Below are 27908 nucleotides of genomic sequence, written 5' to 3' on the forward strand. Positions count from 1 at the left end.
GCTTATTATTGGTTTCTATATTAGGAATGTTATATGGACATACTGGAGTCGACCATTAACTTATCCAACTTACTTTCTTGCAGTAAAATTTTGATTTCAAGAGAAAGAAGGAGGATACAAGTTGTTACCAAATTGTGCTATATTTTACCATGAGGGGCTTTTTTTTCAGATCCAAGCACTCCCACGCCATACTAATGTTGTGTCTGAGCCCAGCTGTCTGTGTAATTTTGTCAGGATTATTACAAGATATTAGCAGACTAGCTGAGATGCTGAAATGCCATCTCAGAAGTGAAGGAGCCAAATCAAATACATCGGTGTCTCATAGGACCCTCAAATCACCTTATTAGTCACTATGTTGTTTACACCAGTTTGAAGAGTATTGGGTAAATTGTATTTAATAGTAATTTCAGGAGTACTCCTGGGTTTTATGGACAAAATTAATTGCTAAGCTTCTTCATATGCTTCTTCATATCAATGGGATATTTTAGGATCTAAATCAGTACAGACACTGACATATGTTTTCCTTAGGTAAGCTTTCCCAGCATGCCTAACACCTTCTAGCTTTTACATACACGGACAGCCCCTCAGGGTTTTGGGATTTTCTTCAGAAATATATAGAATACTTATCTATCAAAAGCAGAGAATTAAAAAATGAAAATGGAATTAGATAAGTAATGAACTTTTGAAGAGAAAATAATATTATCTTGCAATGTTTTGTTAATTTTGTGTTAGTTCTTCCATCTAGCTCTTGCACCTGGTAGATGTTGAAGCTCTTGACCGCTTCTTTTCTGAGTTTAGAAGAAGAGTGGGCTGAAAGACATGAAGTTCCTGGAAGTTTCATGAATATAGGGTTACAGTCTCTGTGCATGACTCTTGCTGGTGTGGTGACTGCATGAGTACACTCCTTAGTAGGCATGAGAGAATCTGCACCTAACCAGGGAAGAGCTGCACTTAAATGCCATCGTTTCCTATGTCTGACAGAATCCATCTGTAAATCACAAATCCACAGGAAACCATGGCTTGTTCATTCCAGGGCTCACAAAAGTACTGCTATACTATTTAAATTCCTCTTTTAATTGACATTTTAATCTAATACAATAATCCTTTTATAAAAATAAAATATCTAAATCATTAATTGCAGTTTTGGTATTTAATATTTATTACTAACAACATAAGATTGGATGATGTAACGAATTATTAAAGGAAACAAACAACAACAAGAGCAGAAGTTGAAGCTGGCAGTAATATCATAGCCATTAAACACACAAAAAAAATCACACAGCTGAGATGTTCCTGTGATGTTGGGCTCTCTGTCACCAGGGTCTGGAGCAGAGAGGGGAAGGGATTTAGGTTTGAATGAAAAATCTTTGTTTCCTTGGCAATAATCACCAGGTACTGCAGCAATTGCTTGCATGCAATTTGTAGAATGATGAGAAAATAAGTTTGAGTTTAATAATCCATCATATATCCATATTAAACTGGAGAGGAGCAAAATATGAAGCAATAAAGTACATTCTTCAATATAATGATGTATCAACTAAATAACATTTTTTGGATAAGAAAGGACGAATAAGCATGAAAGAACTGAGCCTTTCTGCTGTCTTCACAATGCTGTACATCAAAATGAGACAGTATGGGTCCCTCTGCCTCTCAGTATGGGGACACACCTGATGACAGCATTTCAAAGGCAGTTTTAAATAAGAAACATGTGCAAGTATTCCACTTCTGCCTCTGTAATTTTCTTTGCGTTAACGATGCATTGCTTCACATCAGGTTGCACCAGCCACAAGAAAACACCCTCATTAGAAACTGCTCGGGATAAGATAGTTGATTCAATTGACTGGTTAGCTAACATATGGTGGCTTCATCAAACATCATCAAAAGAGATTCAAGTGTAAGTCAGCAAATGTTCATAAATCAGATACCTGAATAATAAGTTATAAGAAGTCACCATTGATTCTCTGTTATTTTTACTGCAGTTGCACCTAAAAGCTCTAGATACAAATTGGAATCCAGAAATGGGCATGAGGAAAAAAAAAATAGGACAGAAAAGAGAGTCTGTAAAAATACAGAATAATAAAGCGGGTAATCTTTGAATGCACAGGCATTCTGTGGAGATTTTTCTTGCTATTCTTCATTAGGAATTGAGACCTGAATAATTCCCGTCTTCCTGGTTTATCCACTAAGAGAGGTTTGTGCACACTCAAGAGCTGAAGAGGTAACATTTGACCTGAAGGAATACTGTTCTGAAACATTTCAGCAATTGGGCAGCCTGAAAATGGAACGGCTCTTTGGATGGATCAAAACAGAGCTTAGTAAAGAGAAACCATGAGCTAATAAAAGCTTCAGAGTTGTTTGAAACAAAGGTCACACTACCTACAGACAATTAGGGAGCTAGCAGTAAATAAGGTACTCAGGCAGACTTTATGTAAAAGCACAAAGGACTCCAGAGTAATTAGGCAGCGAGGAATGGAACTAAAGAACAAAAAAAACCAAAAAATCCCCAAAACTGTAAGTGATTTCCAGCTGTACTGAGATCTGTATCAGGAGACGGATGAGAAAGCAGAGCACAGCAGAAAATGAAGATGATACATTTCAAACGCAAGGAAAAAAAAAAAGCATGAAATGTGAAATACTGACCCAGTTGCCATGAACAACAAAATTGCCATAAACTTCCTCAAAGCAAAGACTTTACACTGTGGGTGGTTTTAAAGGGGCTTCACTTTGTCCTCTTCTATTTGTCTTTCAAATAACGGAATTGTGGCAATGGGAATATTTCCTCTAAGGGGTTTGAGACCAAGCTTTAACAAACTATGTAAAAAGAAACTGTGAAATGCATATCTCACCTGCTGAAAAGCTTGCTGAAAACTGTTACTTTTCACAACATTTTAGAGTGCATGAAGGTTATAGATAATAATTCTTAGCATTTGCATCAGAAAACGAGTCCAAGTCCAAGTACAGTGACAGGACTGAGAAGTTTAACTTGTCCAGTACAATGCAAGTAGAATATTTTGTCTGCCACGAAAACTGGACTTCTCTCAATAAGTAAATGAGTCACTGCCGAGGGACAAAAAGCAAAAGATCTGATAAATGCATCCCTGTGAAAGAAGAAGGAGAAGGAAGAATGAAATCAGCTACTCAGGACACAGCTGTTCATAAAGCCCTGTTTCAGCAAGGGATTGCTTAAGCATAAGCCTAACTCTAAACTTGCATGTCTGACTTACAAAATGCTTAAATACTTATCAGACTGGTGCTGATGCCTACGTCCCTGTCTGAATTGCACAGGTGCTACCTTTGGGTAAACAGCTCAATTAAGCAAAGTTGCTATGAGGAAGAGATAAAAATCTAGTTACATAAATCCATAAAAAGTTTCTGCACACAAAGAGTAATAAGAAAAACTCAGAAATATCATTCCATATGTAACAAGCCTGGGACCTTACCCTGCAAAAAAGATAGATATGTTGGATGCACTTCATCTGGATCACAAGAACATAAGACAGCTATTAAAGGCCAGTTGAGGGACATGACTATCCAATTTTCTATCTGCAGGATGCCCGTGGCAGAGGGCAAGGGCGAGGTAGGGATGCAGTGGAAGGAACCATAGTCCTTTCCCAGCACTGAGTGACCAGGGTCTGGATCTAGAGATAGCACCCTGCTATGTAGGATGAAGTCTGTCTTCAGGAATGAATCCTAAGCTCTTTGAGCCTCTGCAAACCTTTAGTCCCACAAAAATTTGTGAGATTTTCCCTGTTTTATATAAGCATAGTGTACGCGATGTCCTTTTGTTTGTTTTTTAAACTGCTCATTCCACTGGATTGATCTACATCCTTCTCCTCTCTGAGTGACTCCATTAGTGTACAAGATAAGTATTGTAAGCAGAAAGGGAAAACAAACAGTCTACCCAAGATGATGGAGTCAAACTCTGCGTAACATTCAAAAAGCACAGTTTGCAATGTTTCCGTAGAAGACATGAGACTGGAAAGAAGTGAGAGCTCATTAAAATTGTCACACATACTTTTTAAGCAAAGAACTTAAGAAATTAAGCAGGGATGATAGGTAATGCTTTTAATTAACCAGGCCAAACAAACCATCTCCAAAAGTGTTGTCTCATGTGAACAAAAGATTGTTGATGGCTATTTGCTTTGATCTTAAGAGCATGAAAGAATAATATGTATTTAACAAGGTTGATAGAAAAATAAAACATGAGAAAAGAAAAAGGTGTCAACTCATTAGACTTTAAAGTGCAGTAGAAGTAATTTTTGTGCACTTCTTTATTGTTCAGCCTGATTTAGAGAGACATGCAAATTTAATTCATGGATATGAATTGAATTAATTCAATATTGTGAATGTCTTTGAAATTCTGATCAAAATCTGTTGAGCTGGATTGGTGTAAAACTGGGAGTGAATCAAGCCTACTTGATTTTTGTAGATTTCACCACTGCCAATAAGGCAGCTATGTCTTCAAGGGCATAAAATAATTCCTTTCAAAATAAAGTAACCCTGATATTTAATATAAAGATTCATTCTTCTCCTGTCTGCCTCTATCATTAAGTGTCTGACACTTCATAATGTTATTTAAGTTGTTATCATAGCACCATGCAGATAAAAAGGGAGTATTCTGGATATGATGAAATCAGAGGCAAAGTAATTTTTATTATCTGAGAAATCCTATTTGAAACTATGTCTTCTCAGTCTCACTTTACAGATCAAGAGCAAAAACACTCTTGCTTCCATAGTCTATGAAAAGATATATTGTTTATAAATTTATTCAGATTTGATAACAGACATTAAGCCAATAACTGGCTTTTCTAATTTTACAAAGATTGAAAAGCATGAGGGGCTGAATTAAAAAGTACAAGGAAAAGTAAGTGAGGGGTAGAAACAAGAGCACAGCTCTCAAGTGATTCAGAATTACTAGTGATTTATGCAGATGTAAATGTGAGTAAAGTTTGACTGAGTGAATGAATTGTACCTGCTGATGACAGCTCTGGTATTTTTGAAAAGGTCCCACTGAGTCCCATCTGAGATCCAACTGTCTGTATTATATGTTAATGATCTTTGTACCTGTTTATCCTATTCTGAGCATAATTTGAATGCTAATAGTATTGCCATTTAATAAACTATGCTTAAAAGAAGATTTTCCTTATCTACATGCTGCTATAAATGAGCTTCAGAGATGACTGACAACTCGAAATGAAATAAATGCCATTATACTCTGTGTTAACTATTTGGATCAAAACAAAATTACACAATCTAGCCGAACAGTCTTATTAAAATATTTTATAAAATAATTATATTAGCAATGATAGAAGGGGACATTATAACATTCTTTCATGCTATTTCCTAAAATTCCACTCTATTCCTAGAAAGGAACATTATTTTCACATAGAATCTCTGTAATTTGGCACCACAAATATTTATTTTATGTAAATATATACAGACATCTGAACTCAGTTATACCGCATCATAAAGTGTCCAGACAAAATACAGTATTTTCAGGAGATGGAACCCTCTTTAACATCACATAGAAAAATTTGTTCTGCCCCATCTTTAATATACTCAAGTATTAAATGTGAGGCAGATGGTTTTATGTGATGACCAAAGAAAAGAGTAACAAAAATACCACATCTGTAGACACGTGCTTAAATCTATTGTTGTAATATGTCTCAAAACTTGCAGCCAGGGGATAGTGGGCAACAGAAGCTCTGTGTGTATGGGAAAGACAGATGTGCCAACCAAACAATTAATTTAGAGATAAAACAAAACAAATAAGCAATCCCCAAAAATGTTGCTGCCAAGTTTTAATCCTTTCAGCTTTTTAAATCCTTGTGACAGTTTTAAGGTACTTGTGAGACTGTTCATCCTCAGCCTTTTGCGTTAAACAAACACATACATTTCTGGTCTTTTGCCACATAGAGAACTTGGTCTCATTGTCATATTTACAAGACATGCCTATTTATGGCTCTTCTCTTCCCTGTATCTGCCTTTGCCCTATTTCAAATCTGCATCTGAACAGTGGATGTCATTAGAGGAGAGATGTATTATATTTTAGTCCTGGAGTGAGACAAGACCCATACTTTAGCATGTCCAGGCAAAACAGAAGATTTCTTAGTTATTATTCTACTTTGTGCACAGGACATAATGAAACACCATGTTTACGTAGCTGTATGTTGATTAGTCTGAACATTCATAGTAGAAAAAAAATTAGTGATAAAGTAGCACACTGAGAAGGAAAGGACCAGGAAGCAGACTTTGCAAAAATTCTTGTCTAAGAATTCTGGTTAAAAAATGAACTGAATTGTCAAAGAAAAAGGTTGGAATGTTTTTCTATTTGCCAACAAGTTCTGCTGTTTTTATGAAATCTTTGTAACTGCAGGACATCAGAGGAAGATGCTTTCATCATAGGATAGTATACCCACACTACTACTATTCAATCTAATCCTACCATTAATCATTATTTTTATGATTCAGACATTATTAGAGTTCAGACACAGCCATTCATACAACCAAATTCACACCAGATGTGAAACTAAGCCCTTAATATCGGACTTAAGTAGAATTGAAACAGTACATAAGGCACTGAATTACCCTCTGTGTGGGAGTTCAATTCACTTATAGGAATCTTCTTCCCTACATGCTTGTCAGAACATATTTAAAAAATAAAAGTACAATAAAACCTGCTGCTAACTTTAAAGTATTCTGTGTATACAACAAGCAACTCACACCAGGTACACAGCGTGGTATTGGCTTGCTTTCAGAAACCCAGGACAGCATGTTCACATGCACACACCCATAACAGATACACAGTACTGGGGAAGAAATTGTTCATCTTCAGTAATTTCAGCTTCCATGCTGATGACTCATCTTCTTTCAGGTGCAGAGGCCTCTGCCTTCATGTCTTTAGCTGCATCACCTCCAGCTTCTTGCACTCCTATGTTGGCCTACCTGGTGGCTTATAGGAAACACCAAGGCAATCCTCACTGGCCTGTAGAATTTCTGCTTATTAGGAGTGATAATGGTAGGCACTGTATGTGGCTTACTGAAGCCTTAGACCAACATCCTTGCTCAAAATAACATAGAACATAGACATTTTATGTCTTTTTAGTGTGTGCATTATCTTCTACCACCGCTGTGTGTCCCTTCAATGGAATCATCCTTTCACTGTAAATATGAAAAGTTTTTAATTCTTACAGAAAAGAATGGCTAAAACAGAGGTGTTAGTATCTTCCTACAAACTGTTCAGGTTGGCCAAGCACTGGCCACATTTTCAAGGTGCTGTTTCTGTGCTTTCACTCACAGAACAATTCACATTCAAAATGATCCCAGAAACTCCTCCCTAGAAGACTCTTCATTCATCTTGCCTACAGCATGGCTGGAAGCAGTCCATTTGCCTGTCATGTTAAAGAATATCTTACTGTTCCTTTCTACATCACCTCCCCAACATCTCCTGATCAGTCTGTTACCTCTAACGTTACTCTTAGGTTGAAAACTTTTGCGATCGGGAACTATCTTTTATTTGGTGTTTGTGCAGCACATTTTTCATCCAGTCCTAGTATTTCTGTATGCTATGGCAATACACACCAGAACAGTGCAATGATAATGATGCACATGGCAGTATGACTTGGACAAGAAGAGAAGCACAGAAGGTTGCATTCTCTCATTATTTTTTTGTGCAAACTCCTAATTAGGAACCTTGATTCAAGCCTGCTGAATTCAATGGAAAAACTCCAATGAGACTAGCTGGCTTTGGATCAAGTCCTGAGCTTCAATCAGAATATGCCTATGGAGTAGGGACAGAACATGAACTGAAAAGGAGAGAGGGTGCAGCACTGATGTTCACTGGGGTTTAGTTTATTCCTACTCCATGTGACACAGAAGAGTGAGAGTTTTTTTGGGACAGCTCAGCATGTAGGACAGTCCCTCAGAAAGGCTCACCTTAACAAGGTTCCCAGGAGTTGAGTAGGAAAAAATTAAAATTCTACTAGAGAGGTGTCATACAGAAGTGAAATTGTAATAAATCCAGCATCATGCAGGTTGTCATTCTTTCTTATACATCAGAACATATGGTTCATTTGCTTACTTGATGCTCACGCTATCTGATGTGCTAAACACTATTCCATTAAGTAGTCAGTAACACATGATGAAATTAGGTTTATTGGCTTGCTCCATAATGAAATTCTCTAAGGAGAAAGAAAAGAAAGGAAAAGCCCTTTTTTATGCCTTCCACTGTACTAATATTCTCTGTCTGCTGCCTGCCAGTGTTTCACTGGGTCAAGTAGCAATAGGGGTCCTCTTCTGCCTTCTCATTACTCTGTAGTGGATTGAATTCAAATGGAAAGATAACAGAGAAAGAAGAAAGGGAAGGAAAAACAAAGCAAAATAAGATTAAGAAGAAAAAGAAAGTATTGTCTTTTTTCCTTCATCTGTGCTCATTTTTCCTTCTTATATCATCCCTCCCCATCCCATTTTTCACTCATATGCTTTCCACTCCCCTACCTTCACTCTCTGCTTGGGGGAGAAGACAGAAATAACTGGAAACATGGAGATCAGTAAGAAGGAAATACTGAAGATATTTAGGGTCAGTCTGAGCCATTTTATGGCTAGAACATAGAACACTCCTTGAAGCTCTCAGCATTCCCTTGGGAAAGGTGTAATGATGGGTTTTGCCTGATTAGCACCAAATATGTAGCAGTAGTGTGGCCTGAAAGATGAAAAAACAAAGCAATTCCATACAGCAGTATCAGGTTTTGTAGGAGCTTTCATGTCTTAATATGTAAGTTCAGGCCAAGCACTGAAAGCAGACAGGTAAATCCATGCCTTTGATTTCTGTCAGTCTGTTTGTTAGCAAGGAATGGAACTGAAGTGATTAATCAAATTTAGCAGATGTGGAATCAATTCCATTGGTTCCTCAAGCAAAATTAGAATTTCATCAAGAGATAAGCTTAATTTGTATTCATGTTGACTTACAGCCATGGTGTCTAAGATATCTGGAATTGCTCTGATTGCTGATGCCCACACTTCAAGTGCTCTATTTAAAATCTAAAATAGGAAATGAACTTCTTTACAAGCACACAGACACTGATAAGATAGAAGGGTTAAGGCATATCATCAAAGCTATGCTAAGCTTCTTGTCGTAGAAAAGCAAGAAGTATAAAAATGGAGATACACTTAATCCAGGCTTCAAAAACCAGCCTTAAAAAATAAAATAATAGTAATACTAATGTCCCATTGCTATTCACCCAGCTACATTGCTGTAGAAAGCTGGGAATAGAACGGTAAGTGCATAAGAAAATGTGTTCTATGTGAAACTCGCTACTAGCATACAAATGCCTGTACTACTTTTATTCCTAAATCGCAGGTGCAAAAAGCAAGGTGGTTTGTGGCAGTAAGCAGCATGAGGAGCAAAGCTTCCCTTTTCCTGTGCTACTCATCTGGTCTGACTTCAACATATCTAGGTAGGGGTTTTTTCAAACACTCTGGATGGGTTGAATTCCCTTAGTTTTGCTCATCTAAAAGTTAGGCATCTTGTTTGAGATGGAGGTGCCTGCCAAGAAAAAATAAATAACTACCTTAGACTGCATATTGACTTAGGCTAAATAAAAGTTAAGTGACATCAATCTTCTCCTTCGTTAGTAGTGTAAATTTTGGAATTTTCAATCCGTTTTGTCTTGTTTCCTCCCCAAGTAGATTTTTTTTTTTTTTTTTTAAGATAATGGATACTCTGGAAGGTTGCTGTACAAGCTAGACAAACAGTGTTGACATTCTGGTAATTGAAATGTTTCATTGAAGTTTGTTGAACTGCCCTGACACATTTCTTCTCAAATTGGTTCAAGCTGAAAGGCTATTTCACAATACAATGTGTTTTGCATGTCGTATTTGATCAGTGGATTGAGGACTTCTCCTATTTACCCGTTAATTGCCTGTATTTTTTTAACACCCTATTTCTCTAATTCCAACAGCAGTCACAAGACACATTTACCAAATAATAAAACAAGTTTGACATGTGTTAAATTGTATATGGTTTTAGAATCTGCTTCTGAACACGGAGCAGCAGAAGAAAGGCAGAAACAGATGGTGGTTGTAAGCACTCAGAAGGCTGTGGAATGGTCCTGCCCAGGGGACAGATAGAGCAATCCAGATGCAGCACACAACCATGAGCAGATCCAACCCTTTACTTAATGAAACCTTCTGGGTCCTTGCATTTCACACAGGAGCAGGGGAATCCCCTTGAGTTTGAGACTCCAAGAGGCAGTTGTAAGATCTCAGCAATTACCAGATAATTCACCCCACCCATAGTGTTAGAAGTCTACAGTCACAACATCTGCTGAGTTTTCTTTGCATACAGTTGTTGAAAGATAGCTTTTCATTTTGGTGCTTAACCATTCTCTCCTGTTTCTTTTGAGAAACAGCAATAACTTGAGTGCAAAACACCAAAAGGAAGCATGGCATGGGAGAGAAAAATTTCTACATAGAGCAGCTTTATTTATAGCAGAAAATCAGTCACCATCTTTCACAGAGATTGGACTGAACTGTGTCCATCGAGCAAGTCTAGGATCCAACGACTATTGAGCATAGTTTATCGACCCCTAAACATGCTTGTCCAGTCCCTGAAAAAGACTTAAATTATGCATATTTGCTTATTACTGATTATTAATGCATGGAAAGTGCTATGTATGACTAATGCATTCTTTCAACCTACCTCATTTCTCAGTTTTTCTTCAGCTATCCTCATTTAAATTCTGAGTGGAGTGAATCACATATGTTTATATGCATTCATTACAGTGTTTGGGGATTCTCAACTCATGGTGAGGGAATAGCACCTCTCTCTGGCTAAGCAAAGTGGGTTCCAATTCCCATTTATTAGAATGCTTCCATAAAAAATCATTTTTGTAAAATAAGTTTTCCCTGAGGGTTCTGATCTTGAACAATGCAAGACATACATTTGTGATGAGATCATTGTCTAGACTTCCAAATTTGTTTTATTTAATATATGAATTGTTCCCTTCCCCTCTTTCTTCTCCTCTTTTTCTCAGTGGACACATTAAATGATGTATGTGGGAAGTGAGATGAAGAAAAGTCCCATTGCACTTATTGAGAGTATATGAGACACATGAAAATAGCTCACATCTGTATCAGACTCCACAGGGTGGGAGTTCAGTGCATGAAGTTTGTTCACTTTCTTTGTTGTATTTCATTTCTACATTGAGTTAAAATCCACAGCACATACTGGGAAAAAGCCATGCATTCAGCAAAGGACAAACAAAATACTTTCAGACAGTTGCCCATTGGACAAGTGGTATTGCTCCAAAAAGCCTGTTTCTCAAAACTTTGATGCAAAGAAGGAGGTTAATTGCACAATAGAAAACCTGAAGCTGTACTGATAGATGGCCCAGAGAAGCTGATTGGGAGATCATGTGAAGAGTGAGCAGGTATAAACAGCCAGAATTAGTCAACCGTGGAATTTCTTTTGGATTCCTACAGCTGATAACCTTGAATCATCTCTCTCAGGTTGCCAGCAGCATGAACCGAAGATAAATTCCACTACTCAGGGGGTCAGCCACACGAATGAGGGTACAATATGTAAGTGCATATTGTGTCAAATGCAATGAAGTGTTCTAAATAAATCAGAGCATACAAAGAGTTGAAGATGTGGGAAACTCTGTGTTTTAACTACAGAGAAGATGGGAGAGACAAGCAGGGGTAGGGGAAACTGTGCCATGAAAAGGTGACTGAGGGCTGAGGACCTTCACTGCTGGGCAGCAGCAAGAGATTCAGCAGATTACACTGCAGACTCAAGAAATGTTAAGATATTTTTCAAATAGTGGGGCCCCAAATACTGCAGCTTTGTAAACTTAGAAAGGCTTGATAAAAAACCCTCACAGGAAATCAAATAAAAATATTTCATGGTGGTTTTATTAATATGAATAGACTATTAATTAGCTCTTCCTAGTTAGCACAGTTCTCTTTACATACTTACAAACTAACATTAATATAAAGCAGTGTTATCTTGTCATAGTAAGAGCTCAGATGATCAAGGAAAGCAATGACCATGCATGAATGACTCTCAGGAATAAACTACTATTATGAGTGAAAGGAATAAGGTGAAATAGAAAGAATACCCTTTTTCCCCTTGGGTAGAGTAGGTCTAGCTGCAGTATTTCCATAACAAAAGATTGAATTTGTCTAAACCATTCTGAAGAAGCTATGTGATCTGACTTATTTAGCAATGTGTCCATCAGTTTTGCTGTCAGATTGGTATTTCTTTTTTTTTTTTCTTTTAGCATTTCTAGCCCAACCAGATTAAATAGAAAAAAAGAAAAACCCACACACTAGCAAAGGACTCCATAAAGAATATAAATGCTGCACAATAAAACAGGAGCAGAAATAAGGAAAGCTTGAGTTAAAACAATTAATCTGTATGTGATATGTCAGGGTTTAATCACATATAGAGGGAAAGGAAGAGCAGATTTCTTCCTATTTTATGAGCAAAGATACAAGTGATTTTAGTACTTTAATTAGCTGTATACTTTAATTACTGACATAGAAATCCTTATTTCATTTTTTCTGTTTCCTGTCACAAAGATCTCTGGAAAATACTGCATAGAAGAGTTATTTAAAACTTCTTTCTTTAAAACTGTGACATTAACCATTTTGTTATTTAATAATCAAAAAAATCTCATAAATTCTATTTTGCACCAGTGGATGCACTGTTCGCACATGGAGAGTTTAAATGCTCTCTCCCTTTATCTCAGTGTAAATCCTGTTCCTTTTGTTTGTTGCAGCTAAGCTGAATATAAGGCCTTCTGGGATGCTCAGAAATTACAGTGTGCTTTTGTAATTATTCTTAGTAAATTAATACAGAAGCATAATAAAATCCTGTATGTGGTATGTAAATATTTTTAAAAGCATATCAGATAGGGAATATGATGGTACTAGAACCTCCAGATCTAGGCTTAATTCAGTAATTTAAATTATAAGTTTTAAACAGCACTCTCCTTGCTCCTGTTCTCATCAATGTCAGAAAAATCTAGAGATTACCAGTTGCAAACTATACAGAGCGTGTTTTCTACATATTGTAGGAATAGGTTGCATCTGATAGGAATGAACAGTCATTTTGGATGAATAGACTGTAAAATGAAAATACAAATAGAAAGATTTGACTGAGCACTAGTTAGAAAAATATTTTTTATCATTAGCTGAGCAGTTAAACTGAAAATAAAACTGCCATTTCTGAAAGTAGGTGAAAAATCATTGGAAAGTTCTCCATGTCCTGTGGCATTAATTGCTTGCCCAAATATTTCTGTTTCATTGCAAGTACCTATGTGAAATACCTCTTATTAGATTTGCACTTTCACATATACTTCTCCAATTTACTTTTATCTGCATTGTATGTTACTTCAGTATGGCATAGGGAAATATTTATTTGTGTCACAGCTTTGAATAATGTTGTTTTAATTAATTAAACTTATTTTGAGCCTTATGTGATCCAACTAACCTCAAGCAACTGGTCCTGTGTGCAAAATCTGGTGTTTGATTTCCAGAGCTTTATTAATCACTGATTCTGCTTAAAATATTTGAAAACAATCATGTGATAAAATAATGTTGCTGCTGTATTTGTGAACTGAAAGAGATGTTAAGAAAGATTACAGTTCTTGGACACCGTTGCCCATTTCATTCATCTGTCCACAGTTGTGTATGAAAATGTCCTCATGGTTGTATATTGTGTGTACTACTCACAACTTATTCAAGTCAATCAGTTGCTTTTGATTTTAATGCTCTAGCATTCAATATATACTAGCATGTAGATAGTTTACGGCAACTCACAAATAAGCTATCAGCCAACACAGACCAAGCATCAGCAAAGCCCTGCTGAAGACCATGCATCCCCATATCAGTTGGTGAGTGCACCAGTGTGCTGGTCCAGTGACTATATCCTGCTAAACAGAAAAGAGAGAGAATATAGAGGCTGAATTAGCTTTGGGTTATCATACAACCCGTACAGCTGCTAGGCAATTATGCTGCAGCCTGGGGGTATATTCCACTTCCCTGAAGCCTCCACTGATTTCTCTTACTTGAAGCTGATTCACTCAGGCTTTGCGTGTGGTAAACAGTCAGCTCTGACAGTATTGCAGTGAATTAACTGCTGATGAACACAAACGTATGTATCATACAATTACCCGTGTGTATTTGGCTTTGTTCTCAACCACCTTTATATCTGCAGAACTTTATAGCCACTGCTAAAGATAAAATAGGCCTTCAGCATCAAAGTTTTCCATCAATGAGCTGTCAAAAGCAATACTAAGTCAGCTGTGTTTCAGTGATGTTTAAATGATATTAAACAGAGAACACCCAACAATCCAGAAACTGGTTTATGATGGTACCTTTTGTTCTGGCGCAGAACCTCTGAGCCCTTTCTCCAGTTAATAACTGCTCTGGGAGAGGCACTCGGTTTACAGCCAATTGTAACTTCACCTCCAACTTGAACAACAGACATTTTTTTCACAGGATTTTTGGAAAAATCAGGTGCTGCAGCTAAAAATAGAAAAGAAAGAAGAAGAGCAGAATAGTATGTAGCTGAGAAGTTACTAAATTAACTCTCTAAACTCTTCTCTTCAAGTTACATGGTAGGTGAATCTAATAATTGCTTTGCTTTTGAGGTTCCTGCAAAAGTAGATATATCAAACATGAGAAATGTATTTAAGTACCAAAGAATGGAATTAATTGTATCTTATTCATGCTGTTTCTAAACTGTCTACCTAGGAACTGTCTGCTCTGACAATATTTCCCTAGACTTATCTGCAGACTGGGAGAATGGGTTTATCTGCAATGAAGAACTGAGGTTCCTAAGCAGAGCTACGTCAGCAGGATAAACATCACAATCCTGATCCCAGTCCCATGTATTCTTCTGTAGAGTTTAGAGTATTCAATCACAAATACAGTTTTTCAATGGCTTTCTGTTCATGAACTAACACTGTTTTCTCAAAGTGTGTTTATTTGTCCAGTAATTTATGTCAAAATTCATTCTTGGAGAAGGAAAAAGCTCAAGTTCTGTACAACAGCTAGGTGCTCTTAAAGTCTGTGTTTTTCTGGTTTTACTAGATTTAGCTGTTGATCAAACTTTATATTTGGATATCTATACCAAAATACTTCTAAGGGTACATAAACAAATTCCATTGTATACGCATCTCTGGTAAACATTAATGGGATTACTTGCTATATGTTATTAATATTTGTTTTTATTGACATATTTGCCATATGTTCTTTTTTTATACTTAAAACTATTTTTCCCACTTTCTGAAATGACTTTAAGAAAATGCAGAATAGCTATTAAAACCTCAAAATACTAATTTGGAAACAGCATTCATTAAATTTCTGGGTATGTGATAAAATAAGACCACACATGGGATTAGATTTTTTCCCCCAAACCAGTCATGAAATTAAAACAAAACAAAACAAACAAATAAACAAAACCCCAAACAAACAACAACCACCAAAACAAAACAAAATAAAACAAAATAAAAACCCACAAACCAGAACCTAAACACAAACCCAAACCATTCATACATGGGAGATGAAGAGCAAGCAATGAAGCAATATCAACAGACTTGAACAGCGAGGTGGAATCTAATCTACTCATTTCTTAATTTCAATTTTTTTGAATGAGTGTCCTGTTGTACTAAGTACTTGCTCATTTTAGTGACATTTACTCACCTATCACCCGCAACTCAGCATTGGCATAAATAGTATCGTACTTATTTTCTGCCACGCACTGATAGAGGCCAGAGTCTGACATATTCAACATAGGTATGATAAGAGTTCCATTTTCTATTTGAATTCTTTCCTGATAATAGAAAAACAAGCAAAAAAAAAAAAAAAAAAACAACAAACAAAAACAAGCCAATGAGTGCACAATCTCAAAGTTTTTTTGGTATCATACTGATGCACATGATCATAATTCAGAAGCAGAATTGTTTTATTAGAAGCAACATGAATGAATACATCAGAAATGTGACGTATATGTCGACTATATGATGGTGGTTATGTTTTCAGAGATCTTAGCTCTTCAAACTTTTCAAGAACCCCAGGCAAATCTTGCAGAACCATTGCCTTAGGCAGGTTTGCCCAGATGTTCCAGCTGTGACATGTGTTTCTCTGCATTGCTGAACTGTGCATCTGTGGGTATGCTTCATCATGAAGCAGATGCAGAAGAAGCCATTGCAGGGCAGGAACGGCTGCTCCACACTGGGAGCCCGGAGCATCTTCCATACAGCTCCTGAGGAACAGCATCTACAGCCCTGTCTGGGGCATGGTGAAGCGTGACCTACACCCCTTGTTTGATTAGATGAATCTCATGATGATAATCTAAGATGATCAGAAAAGCTCCACAGGAGAAAGAGGTGCTCAAATAATGGAAACATTTCACATGCCATTAGATCACAAGTCACAGAAAAATGATCCACTGAAAAAGCTCTACTGGAAGTCAACACTTGGACATTCCTATTGGAAACCCACAGACGGATGTTCAGATCAGAGGGAGAGTGTGCTCCTCATGGCTTGCATTTCTATACACACTAAGTTTCTTTGGTGCAATTCTGCTGAAACACAGGAAACCAGACAGTAGATACATTTGGATCAGAGCTTGAGTTTTGGTGTATTAAAAGGAGGTTTATTTGCTCTGTTTTGGCAAATAGACAAAAGCCTGTTTCATGCTACAAGCATAACTTAAAGCTAAATATTTTGTGATTTTACAATTACTAGCCTCCAGAGACAATAATAACTCCACTGCAAAGTATAACACTGAGAAGGAGAATATGTTCGCTAAAACAGATCAGTGCGTAAGAAACCCACAACAGGGAATATAAATTCCATCACTAAATGTAACTCTGAAATAACAGATATTCTTATTATTATGCAGCTATTTTAGCCTGGCTCTGCTGCTTCTGAAGCAGTAATGGGAGCACACATTGTTAGAGTATTCAGTGTAGTTTTTGCCAAACAGCTACAAGAATCTAAAATGTGTTTGTGAACCACTGCATGTATATAACCTAGCTTGCCATGTTGCCACAGACAAGCCAGTTACACAGCCTGTTCAGGGATTTCTCTTGTGGTGTTTGCAGAGAGGAAAGAGCCAACTATTAAGCCATGAAGCTCTATTTTTCCAATACTCTGGCTTTTCCTTGGAGGTCTCTCAACCAAGAACTGATCCAGCCCAACCTTGTTGCAAATTTGATGAAAGCACAGACTGTGGCCGTATGGTTGGTATATCGCAAAGTAATTAACAACATTACATTTCTTATCCACTCTCGTGGGGGTTTTTTTTGGAGGTTCTCGCTACATATATCTTTTTTGCATACTTAGTTTTACCTTCAGACTGTTTGCTATTATCTTGAAGCATTCTATTTTTACAAATATTCTTTGAATGTAAAAGCCCCTTCTGAAGCAACACTTGTGTTTCATACACATGCCGAATTCCCCATCATTCTCTACTGCCTCTTTTGAGCTATGCAGACAAAGAGAAGAATAAAGCACACCATGTACACAAGCAGGAATAATGCAGGGATGACCAACTAAGTGGTCAGCAGAAAGGTTTGACAAAGGTAGACAATACCCTCAGAATCAGCCCCAGGGTGGAAAGTGTCTGGTAGGTATTCTTCCTGTGATACTTCCAACAAGCAGGGTGCTGTGACAGACTGAATATTTTATTACACCTCCCTTGTACTTTCACCTCTAAACTATCCATTTTCTCCATTGAGCAATAACATTCAGCATTTTGTTGCCTGAAGTATTTCATTTACAATACACTGTAAGTACTGTGAAAATGTTGGTTGAAAATGTGTCTATAGAGTGTTTTATTCTTTTTTATTGACTTGATGCAATTGAAGAGTGACAGATTCTAAATATCGCTGTCTTCAAAGAGAGAGAAACTAGATAATCTTGCTTAGGAAGAGGTGACGATGAGTGGAATGATGAGGTTCAGAATAAGTGCAATCCAAGTAAATTTTGGCTACCTTTCTCAGATGCTAGTTGGGCTCTGTTTAGGACTAATCCAGCAGAAAATCAAATGGAAGACTTGAACCTCCTCCAATTGCTTCAAATAAGTGCTACTAAGTCAAACAAGTGCTGGTTCTGCAACCCAGCAGCTGTTAATTTGTCCCATATGTTTTGGAAATTATTCTGTATCTGTTCTTGCTAGATAGAAATTAATCACAGTGGTTTTTATTTCAAGTAAAAATGCATTACATATGGGCCACACCATTTTATGCCCAATAGATGCAGAATAGTTGCTTAATAAAACAGGAAAACCTGGCCTCAGAAGAATGCAAACGCAGCAGAGTCTCTTGCTACAGAAGCCATTCTTCATGAGGTTGCCAACAAGTGAAGATTGGAAGATGGATGTGCCAAAGCTTGGCCACCATAGAAGTATAATTATACTGCCTGGAAAGAGACAAAGCTGGGTTCTGAAAGACCTATCTACATAAGTATCTGATCGGGTTTCTTAAATGTTTGACCTCCAATTGATTTCCCCTTTCCTCCTGCACTCCTACTACTTCACTACTTTTCACTAGGTCCTTCTTTTTCCTTTGATTTTTTTTCACTTATTCACTTTTTCCTTATAACTTCATATGGGGTTTTTTTCAGTCTATTATTCCTCCACATAGATCCAGAAAACATTAACTTCCATATTAGCTGATTTTCATAGCAGACTGATTAATTCAGTTAAAGGACTAACATAAGAATGGCCACACTGCATGAGACCATACATCCATCCAGCCTGCAGATTAAGAACAGAAACAGAAGAAAAGTGCAACTTAGCAGGTTGATCAATTTGCAAGTCCAGCTCTGAAATTCTCTTCCACCAACACTCAATTCGCATCCTACCAGTTTTCCAAATCACAGATTACATCCAAAAATGTGTTTAGTGTTTCCGGACAAACCCTTCTTTCCCTAACTTTAATTGTTATGAGAAGGATGAACAAGAAAGCAATCAAGATGACAGGAACCTTACCTCCGAGGTGAGCGGCTGGCCATTTTTTAACCAACTGTAGGAAGGTGTTGGTTTTCCTTTTGCCTTACACTCCCAAAATAAACTCTCATAGAGAGACAGAAAGGTATTTTGTATTTTTTTTTCCCATTCCGGGAGTGCTGAAAAGAATATGCAAACCATTTTAATCAGGAGAAAAATTATTTCACTGGAGGTATGTTGCCATTAATTAATGAACTGAGCAAGGCTAATTAGTATTTGTCCAACACTTTCTTAATATATTGCAAGTGAATTCTTTACAATTCCCTAGAATTAAACTTCAGGACTAACTTGGAAAAATGTTAGAAATCTAGTGGCTACTGCACAGGAAGTTCAATTCAGATAGTATTCATTCTAAGGCCAAAATTTGCAGAAGCAGTGATTTTAGATGCCTAAAATTCTGGGCACACTCTCTGAAAACATTGAGATCCCTACTTTCTAAAAAACAGTCCTCCTCTCAGCATACTTGGATCTGTGTACCAGAAATAGAAATATCAAAATCATTAGTCAGTAGCTAATGAAAACCATGGATTGTACATACTACCTCTGTTTTATCCACATACCTGAGGCCATGGGTTCAGACCATGGGTTCTTTGGTTGTAATTTACAACACAAATACTGCACAAAGGAATCAGGGCTACTCAGATTAGCCTAATGCTGTGTGAATACTTGTAGCACATTGACATAAATTCATTGTGGTGTAAAAGCAGAACGTGCAAGAATCACATACGGGTTCTGTAAACATTTGACTAAGTATTCAAGGACTGAGCTGAGCAGGAATTAGCTTGAGGCGGGCTGACATTCACAATAGTTGTCAATACATAGGTGAATATGAGACCTAGGGAGAACAACTAATACCTGCTTAACTTTGGGATAGACCAAAGCCACATGCCAGTGAGATACTGGGTTGCATCCCTCTGCCTCTAACATAATTGGCTGGTGTCTTAATATCCTGTGAAACATTTTTGGTCAGGTTATTATATCAAAATGCTGAGGTCTTCATATGCATAGAAATATATATACACACACGAAATATATTTAGTTCTTACATAGAGTAAATTAGTTTTAGGAAGACAAGAGCTATCCTTTGAGACTAGCAGAAAAAACTACTAAAATGCCTTCCTCTAGAGTGTGACCCTGTGGGTAGCTCACGACTGCTCCACAGTACGCTAAGATTGTTCAACACTAGATAACACAACGTCAACAACCCACTTCACAGAATGGGAAAGTATCTGGGATACAGCTCGCCATGCTGAAAAGTGATTCTAATTACATGCCATTTTTATTGCTCACAGAGCCTAAGGCATGAGATCTGGATATCACAGACAAAGCAGCAGACAGTGTCCAGGAAAGAAATCCTATTTCCTAGAGACGAGCTGACTACAGAGTAGAAGCACAACAGCACAAAAATTAAGCAAGAGGAAGTAAATTACATAGCTAATACACCAGCCAACTACTAATATGATACAAAAAAAAAAAAAAAAAACTTGTCCAAAAGCTTTATGAGTGCTGTTTATATACTTCACTATGAACAGCTATTAATTAATTTACAAAGCACATTTAAGAAGCACATTGTTTTAGATTGTATTAACTGATCGTAATTCTGTAATTGCCTATGCTGTTATCAATCATGTCCAGGTAATCTACTGAACTTAATTTTAATGGAACTGTTTGATTGATGTTCTGCAAAAATTAGTGAGCAATGAGAACAAAAATAACCTCCTAAAAGCAAAGAAATAATCAAATGTTCGAAACAGCAGCAGGCTGCTCTGTTCCTGTCACAGATCTTGATATTAGCCATGGCTGCAGGAGACTGGTAGCTTATCAGCAAAGCCTGCATCTCTTCATTAGAAGAGATTTACTAAAAACAAAGGAACAACAACAAAAAACACAACACCAATACACAAAAACCCAACAACTAATGCGTCTAGGTCTGCTCAACAGATGTTAATTGTAGGCTCAGTCTAGCCCTCTATACTTTTTTCCTGTTACATTTGTTTTTTCCTTTTCTTTTGAAAGATTTATAAGGCAAAGAAGAGATCTCCCTTCTCATTCATGTCAAAATGTGTTGCTTTCCCTGGGTATTAACAGTGGGACTATAGGGCACATAACTTACCTTGGCTATGAGGGACCATCATGTGTGACTTGAATCACAGAAAATTAATGCATGCAGGAAGGGAAGAGGAAAGCGAGAACAGTTTCAGAGAAATATTATTCCCCACTTTTAGTCAAGGCGGAAGGAGAGGGAGGCAGTGGAATGAGTTTCCCCTGCTTTGCCCTCATCTGTTTAAGGAGCATTACAGTTCAGCTACAAGAGGAGGTGAAATAATCTTTCTTACACTCACATGAACCAAAACCTCATGAATCGTTCCCTCATCTGCATCTGGGGCAGCACAGTTTTATGCTGCTGTGAGCTATTGAGAGTAAATCTTTTTGCCTGACCTTAATGTTTCATGTAAATGTACCAGGGATTTCTTTCTGCCTCATATTAACCTTTACAACTTCATCATGGCACAGCCCACATTTTCAATCTGAGTTTTAATGCAAAATATCTTTATTTGCTGAGGATGTAATTCAGTGAAGGTCACTCCAGACCTCCAATCATTTTTTAATAAGCTTAACCTCAACTACATTTTTTATCTCCAGTAAGGGGCTAATAGACTTAATCTACAAAACACATCTGTACACCATCTCGCTCTGTTAAAAAAAAAAAAAAAAATCGATCTGCTTACCATAGACAAATAATTGACCTCTTGCAATGTTTCTTCCTCGAATGTTTCCTGCAATGCACTCATAAGAGCCTTCATCTTCCTGCTGAACGTCTGGGATTTCAAGAACTCCTTTGGTTTTGTCGTGTTCAGTTTTCCTTGCCAATGAGTTTCCATCAGACCTCTTCCAGCTAATACTAGGGACAGGACTAAATAATTGTATTTCATTAGAGAAAAAGAGAGAGCATTTGCTATAGCAGAGAAAAGATACCATGAAATCGTTTCACAAGAGTAATAATTTTTTAAAAAAGCATTGCTGTTTCTAAGTGTGACAAACAGAGGTTCATAAGACTTAGATTTTATAACCTGCCCAATTTATTTAGGGCCAAAAGTCCAACAGCTGTTGAAGTTCCCAGTCAATTCTATGATTGCTTCTTAGGCCAATTTTTGATTTTTCCCCAGTCACTCCTACTTAAGGCTCAAACTTGCTTTTAAACATGGTAACACTGAAGGAATGACTTTGGAAGTCCAAATAAAGACCATAGAAGCACTGAATTATTGACTGGCTTTCAGAGCAAACAAACTCCCTGTAGCTTTAGAGGTATTTTCACACCTCAAAATAGGAAATATTGGACAAGAATTCAAAGGGCCTAAAAATACCAATAAATCTAGGTGTAAAAAATGGGATCCAGGGTAGAGGAGGGCAGGCAGGCAGTAGAGCGAGGAAGTGGAAAGCATGAGACATTGAGGCTGAAAGGAGATAGAGACAAAAGAAAATATTTCTTTCATGATTTTGTAGCTTTCTATAATTTTCAGTTATATTTGGATCAATGTACTCTATACAATAAAAAAAATCGTCAAGTGTGAAGACAGCTATAAATACTTCTTGGATTTCTGGTAATATCACAAACCATACAAGCCTCACTTTCATGATCTATTATGTCACCGAAACACTTCTAAATATTAATAGTCTTGGATTTCACAGTTACTTTCTGTTTCTGCCATCTAAAGTAAGCTGCTTTTTCTAAGTAGACAAGCAGTTATGTTTTTGAATAGCTTTTTACAGATGCTTTGGCTAAATGCTGACTTCTTTTCCATTGGAAGTAACACCAACAGCAAACAGTCAGTACTGAACTTGAAAACATAACTTCCATTGAAATTAGAAGTGCACATTTCCATTGTCTGCCAGTCCTCAAGATCTTCAGCCTGCAGTGCTGACTTACAAAGTATTTATTCATTTTTAGCAGAGGTTACAACTGCTCACCCCTCAAATTTTTTAAGTCCCTGGTTCTAATCCTTGTTTATTGACCAGAGAAATCAAGTCACAAATACAGAATGGACAAATTACTAAACACAGGTAAATTTTGGCCCAATTTCTGGATTTTGAGTCCACGCAGCTATGATGTTTGCAAGTTCACCCACCATCAGAAGATCCAGGACCTGGGAGAAGTGTGAATACTCAACAAATTAAGTGGATTGAACAGCTGGGCAGGTGTTAACAGGGTAACTACAAATGTAAAATCAACAGAAATAGCCGATGTACAGGACAGTTTACAGCTAGACCACTCTAACATACAATGAATAACAATCCCATAAATTTGCTTAGTTCTGCATTTAAGCTTGAAAGATAGGACAGGTGCACTGGAATTCTGTCAATGTTTTCCTCATACTGGTGGGAGTTCAGCTGGGTAAGACAGCCTCCAAGATGTTCTTCCCCTGCTCTGTGAAATAGAAAATCATAGTCTGGAGACCACAAACTTAGCAGAGGGATCTCCAAGAGCTATTTAAGCATCATAATAATTTCTTTAGCCTTATATTTTCCACCAGAATCAAAGTGCCTTTGAAAATGGTTTGGAACTACAAGCAATTTGCTCCTAATTTTGGTGTTAGTTTTGCAATGGTATGTGGATATAGATACAGATACAGATACAGATATAGATATAGATATAGATAGATATAGATATAGATTAGATATAGATATAGATATAGATATAGATATAGATATAGATATAGATATAGATATAGATATAGATATAGATATAGATATAGATATAGATATAGATAACTCACATATGCATATAGACACAAGTTCTGACTCTTACACAACCCCTCCAATATATCTGAACAGTATATTATGAACAAAATTGGGACATGCCAGAGACCATTAACCAGTGAAACAGATAGAAAGAACAAATGAGATTTTATTATTCTGTTTCCCATTTTGGACCTATATAGTTGTTTAAATTCAAAATCTTTCTGGACAACAGTAGTTGTAATCACCACCTTTATTAATTGCCCTTCACTATGAGACCAAAACCTATTTCAGATCCAAACTTGTTTATTTTTATTCCTTAGTAGGATATTTAAAAGGACCCATCTGTTCTTCTCAAATGCACTCGTTGGTCTGTTAAAAGGAGCTGTCTTCTCCACAAATCTGGCATGATGCCATTCACACAGAATTTCTGTAAACAAAGTTACTTTTAGTTATTTAAAAGAAACGTAGCTCTGGTGCAGAATAAGCCTGTCCTGCAATTGCCATGTTCTAGTCGGGAAAACAGCCAGAGGTATATTTCAGTCTTGCAGTAGATTGATACAGACTGTTAACGACACAAAGGAAAGCATGGCTGGCTTTTAAAATGCTATTGCATATTAAAAAGTGGGTGAATAGCTTCTGTATAACAGAAGCATGCAGTGCATTGAATGCCAGAAGCATTTAACTACTTACTTTAAAGGCATCTTTTCTGATTTTATTTTTTTTTTTATAACATAGAGACTAAAGTAAGCTAACAGCCATATGGGAGAAGAAAAATGACAATTAGATGCATTCATTCATGCTTCACTACCTGAAAGTGTTTCATCTAAATATTTCCAGTTCTATCCGCCATTTGTTTTCTCTTAGTACTGACTATTCATGAATAAGGAAAGTCTGCAGTGACACCAAGGCCAGAGGCAAGGCTCTGTGGAAAAAGACCCCTTCTGTCAACTTGTCAAGTCAAGTTTACCAAGGTTTGAGCTGAAGATGCTGTCCTGTTTTCCTTATCCACACCACATGCATATAATGACATCCTTGGGGATGTTTCAAGGCAAACTTGCCTCATTTTTGGCCAAAACCAAGGGTGTTTGAAATGCACTCCCTCTAAAGTTGACTGTAGCAGGATGCCATAAAAACCTGAGTCTAGTTCATCAACCTTGCTGTGTTTAAATGCATAATTGCAATGAATAGTTAACAGCACATTGTTCTTCTGCCAGGCAGTCTTGTACCAAGTGGCCTAGTTTTATCAGCAGAGGGAATTCATTTGTCAGGACAGCAGCTCCTCATCAGTCTGAGCTATAGGTTAAACGAGCAGACTGCAGGAGGATTCCTAGCTCAGCCATGTGCCATAAGCCATAGGAGGGACGTTTGTTGTCACAGCAGCTCGAGAAGATCTGCATTTCTTCATTGCCTTAGCTGACACCTTATTATCCTAGGCTTTTCAGCATCTTCAGCCACTGTATTTTGCAGAAGGCAGGGGTTTTTGACTGGTGTCACCTTCTTCTGATGTAAATTTACTGTTTTATATTCAAATCTCTTAACAGCAACTATTTAGTACAGGCCATATGAAAACTTTCAAGGTAAAAACAAAATTAAACAACCCTGAATTTAAATTTAAAATTTACTTTAATGTACTTGTTCTTTGTAAGAAATTGTATATTTTACAAGCTGATGCTTTGGGAAGTGAAACTGCCCTTTAGACATAGGTAAATGTATACGAAACCTAGTTTAATAAATACAGACTTGTGAATTATTGCAGGATTATGTTGCATCATCATATTTTATTGAAGGCCAGTGTCTGACATTTCTACACACAGACCAGTACCTTCCCATGCAGATTACAGGTGGTCCTGTAATTGGTGGGTTTTCTTTTTCATTTAATCACTACCAGTAACCAGAATAAGATAGATAACTACTTGGGGCTAAAAAGTTTTGGAATACATAAAGAAACAATGAGTACATTTTTCGAATTTATTACACTTCATAGAAGAAGTTTTGCTTTCACCTGAGTAAATAAGAAAACAGTCCATAAATACGAGTGTCTTTGTACATAAATCTGCAGTTTATTTGAAACCTTCAGAGCATCTAGGAGTACTAATTTAATTTATATTCTACCATACAAGCAGCAAAATCACAAAACCATAAGTTACTAACTCAGAAAGAAAAAGTGATGGACAATATTTTTTGGTTGGTGACAAGTCTTGTCACACTGAACATGTAATTAATCTGTCTCCAGCATTACAGCCCACACCAAGATGAAGATTCCACCTTTTTGCAGCAAAGACTCAGCAGCCAGATGATGCATTGCATTTGTGCCTCATCTGTTGTCCTGTGCATCTGAGGGCACTTCACAATAAAATTAAATCTACAGCTTTGATAATGAAGACCATGCCTAGTTAAACAAATGAGACAAAGCTGAGGTTTGAAAGCTGTTATCATGTCTACAACAACTGCTGACACAAGGAAGAATTAAGATCCAAGGGGCAACATAATTAAAACACTCGAACTTCAAATCATCCTGATGTCTTACTCGGGAAACAGGCAAAGAGGGAGAGGAGAGGAGAGGAGAGGAGAGGAGAGGAGAGGAGAGGAGAGGAGAGGAGAGGAGAGGAGAGGAGAGGAGAGGAGAGGAGAGGAGAGGAGAGGAGAGGAGAGGAGAGGAGAGGAGAGGAGAGGAGAGGAGAGGAGAGGAGAGGAGAGGAGAGGAGAGGAGAGGAGAGGGGAATGACAAAAAGCGTGAAACGCAGACAGCTTAATAAGTGTGTGCACCAGACGTGGAAACTACTTTGCTTATTTTATTACAGAAACTATTCTTATTGATGCAAGAGAAAAAAAGTTATTTTGGAAGAAATCTTGAGACAGCAGCAGAGTAACTCAACTGAATGTTACTCTTTCATGGTACTCAACCCCCTCAAAGACACAGTGAACAACAATTTAGATGTATGGCATGATTAATATAGCTTGATCCAAAACATGACTTTTAATACTGGCATAATATTAAACACTGTCAACATAATGAATATTAGTGTAGAACACAAAGTCTCATCTCTTCTATTAAATTGCCACAGGCTACAGTATTTGAAATAGTGAAGCTACTATTTCATATTTCAGTTTCAGCTCTTTTAAAGAATTAAGTATGATGCGCATTTTTTCCTGTTTAGATTCCCCGTGCCAATCAGATGTATGCTGCTTACATTTCTTTTTGCCTAACTCCATTTCCAACACAATGAGGACTAATTTACTTTTCAAAAAGATCTTACTGTTCATGTTTTCTGTTCTGCAAAGCAGGATTCATAGTCAATAGCTGTCCCAAGTGCTTTTGTCCATTTGCTATCCATCCCTCCAAGCCCTCTCCCCAGAATAAATATTGACCATTTGTCTTTTCTACATTTACTTTCCTCAAAACAAGCAAGTTTTATGACTGGACTAGAAGACCACTTGTGAGACTCAGTCATGACATTTTCATGAAAAGGCAAGAAGAGAACTTTGCAGCAGAGGTATATGAACTACAGCTACCTCTAGGTGTCTCACAGCCTGGCTGAACGAGTACTTCTTGGTTGGCTTTGAGTTCCAATGGTAAAAAAGAATTTTTAAACTCAGCCATAAAACTGGCCTTTTGTGCTTGTGTTTTAAATGTGGAAGTGCTTTTTGAGCAAGGTCCAATAGGTGTGATTTTCTGTTCCATACAGAAAAGAGATGTTATTTCTCTAAATACCATGAAACTACTTTCATTTAAGACTTTTGGAGACCAAAACCACAGCAGGTCACCTATAATCTGCCTTAGATGTGAAAGATTTCTGTTAATCGTAATGCAGAGGTAATAGCAGCTGCCAGCATTGTCTGAACAAGTGGACTAACAGTATGAATATAGAAAATTATGGATAATAGGAAAGCAGTTTTGAAATCCAAGAGAGGTAATAACCGTTAGTGCTTGTGGTGGATCAGAGATATAGCTGAATTGACTTAAATGTTGAGCTGAATTGACTTAAACATAAGCAGACAATAGTAGAGGCTAAAGTTTTAGTGGAGTTTAGGCATCTCAAGGTGCAGATGGTCACACTGTTGCATTTATATGTGCTTAGCTACAATTGTAAACAGCTGGATGTAGGAAACTTCGAGCTTTTAACAATACTACTAATCACCTACA

At 37.2% G+C, this 27908-nt stretch overlaps 1 protein-coding gene across 4 annotated transcripts in view; it reads right to left on the reverse strand.

The window, feature by feature from the left end:
- Positions 1-27908, reverse strand: part of LOC136105729 (contactin-6) — a 143537-nt gene that overhangs the window by 23126 nt on the left and 92503 nt on the right. For all 4 annotated transcript variants that reach the window (XM_065845508.2, XM_071813213.1, XM_071813210.1 and 1 more), the window contains 4 exons: positions 21754-21938; positions 19007-19143; positions 15712-15841; positions 14382-14532 (listed from right to left, as the gene is read on the reverse strand). In XM_065845508.2, the coding sequence (XP_065701580.1) occupies positions 14382-14532; positions 15712-15841; positions 19007-19143; positions 21754-21938 (603 nt within the window). The remainder of the gene's footprint in view (positions 1-14381; positions 14533-15711; positions 15842-19006; positions 19144-21753; positions 21939-27908) is intronic.

Source organism: Patagioenas fasciata, chromosome 10 (genome assembly GCF_037038585.1).
Source record: "Patagioenas fasciata isolate bPatFas1 chromosome 10, bPatFas1.hap1, whole genome shotgun sequence".
Lineage (NCBI taxonomy): Eukaryota > Metazoa > Chordata > Aves > Columbiformes > Columbidae > Patagioenas > Patagioenas fasciata.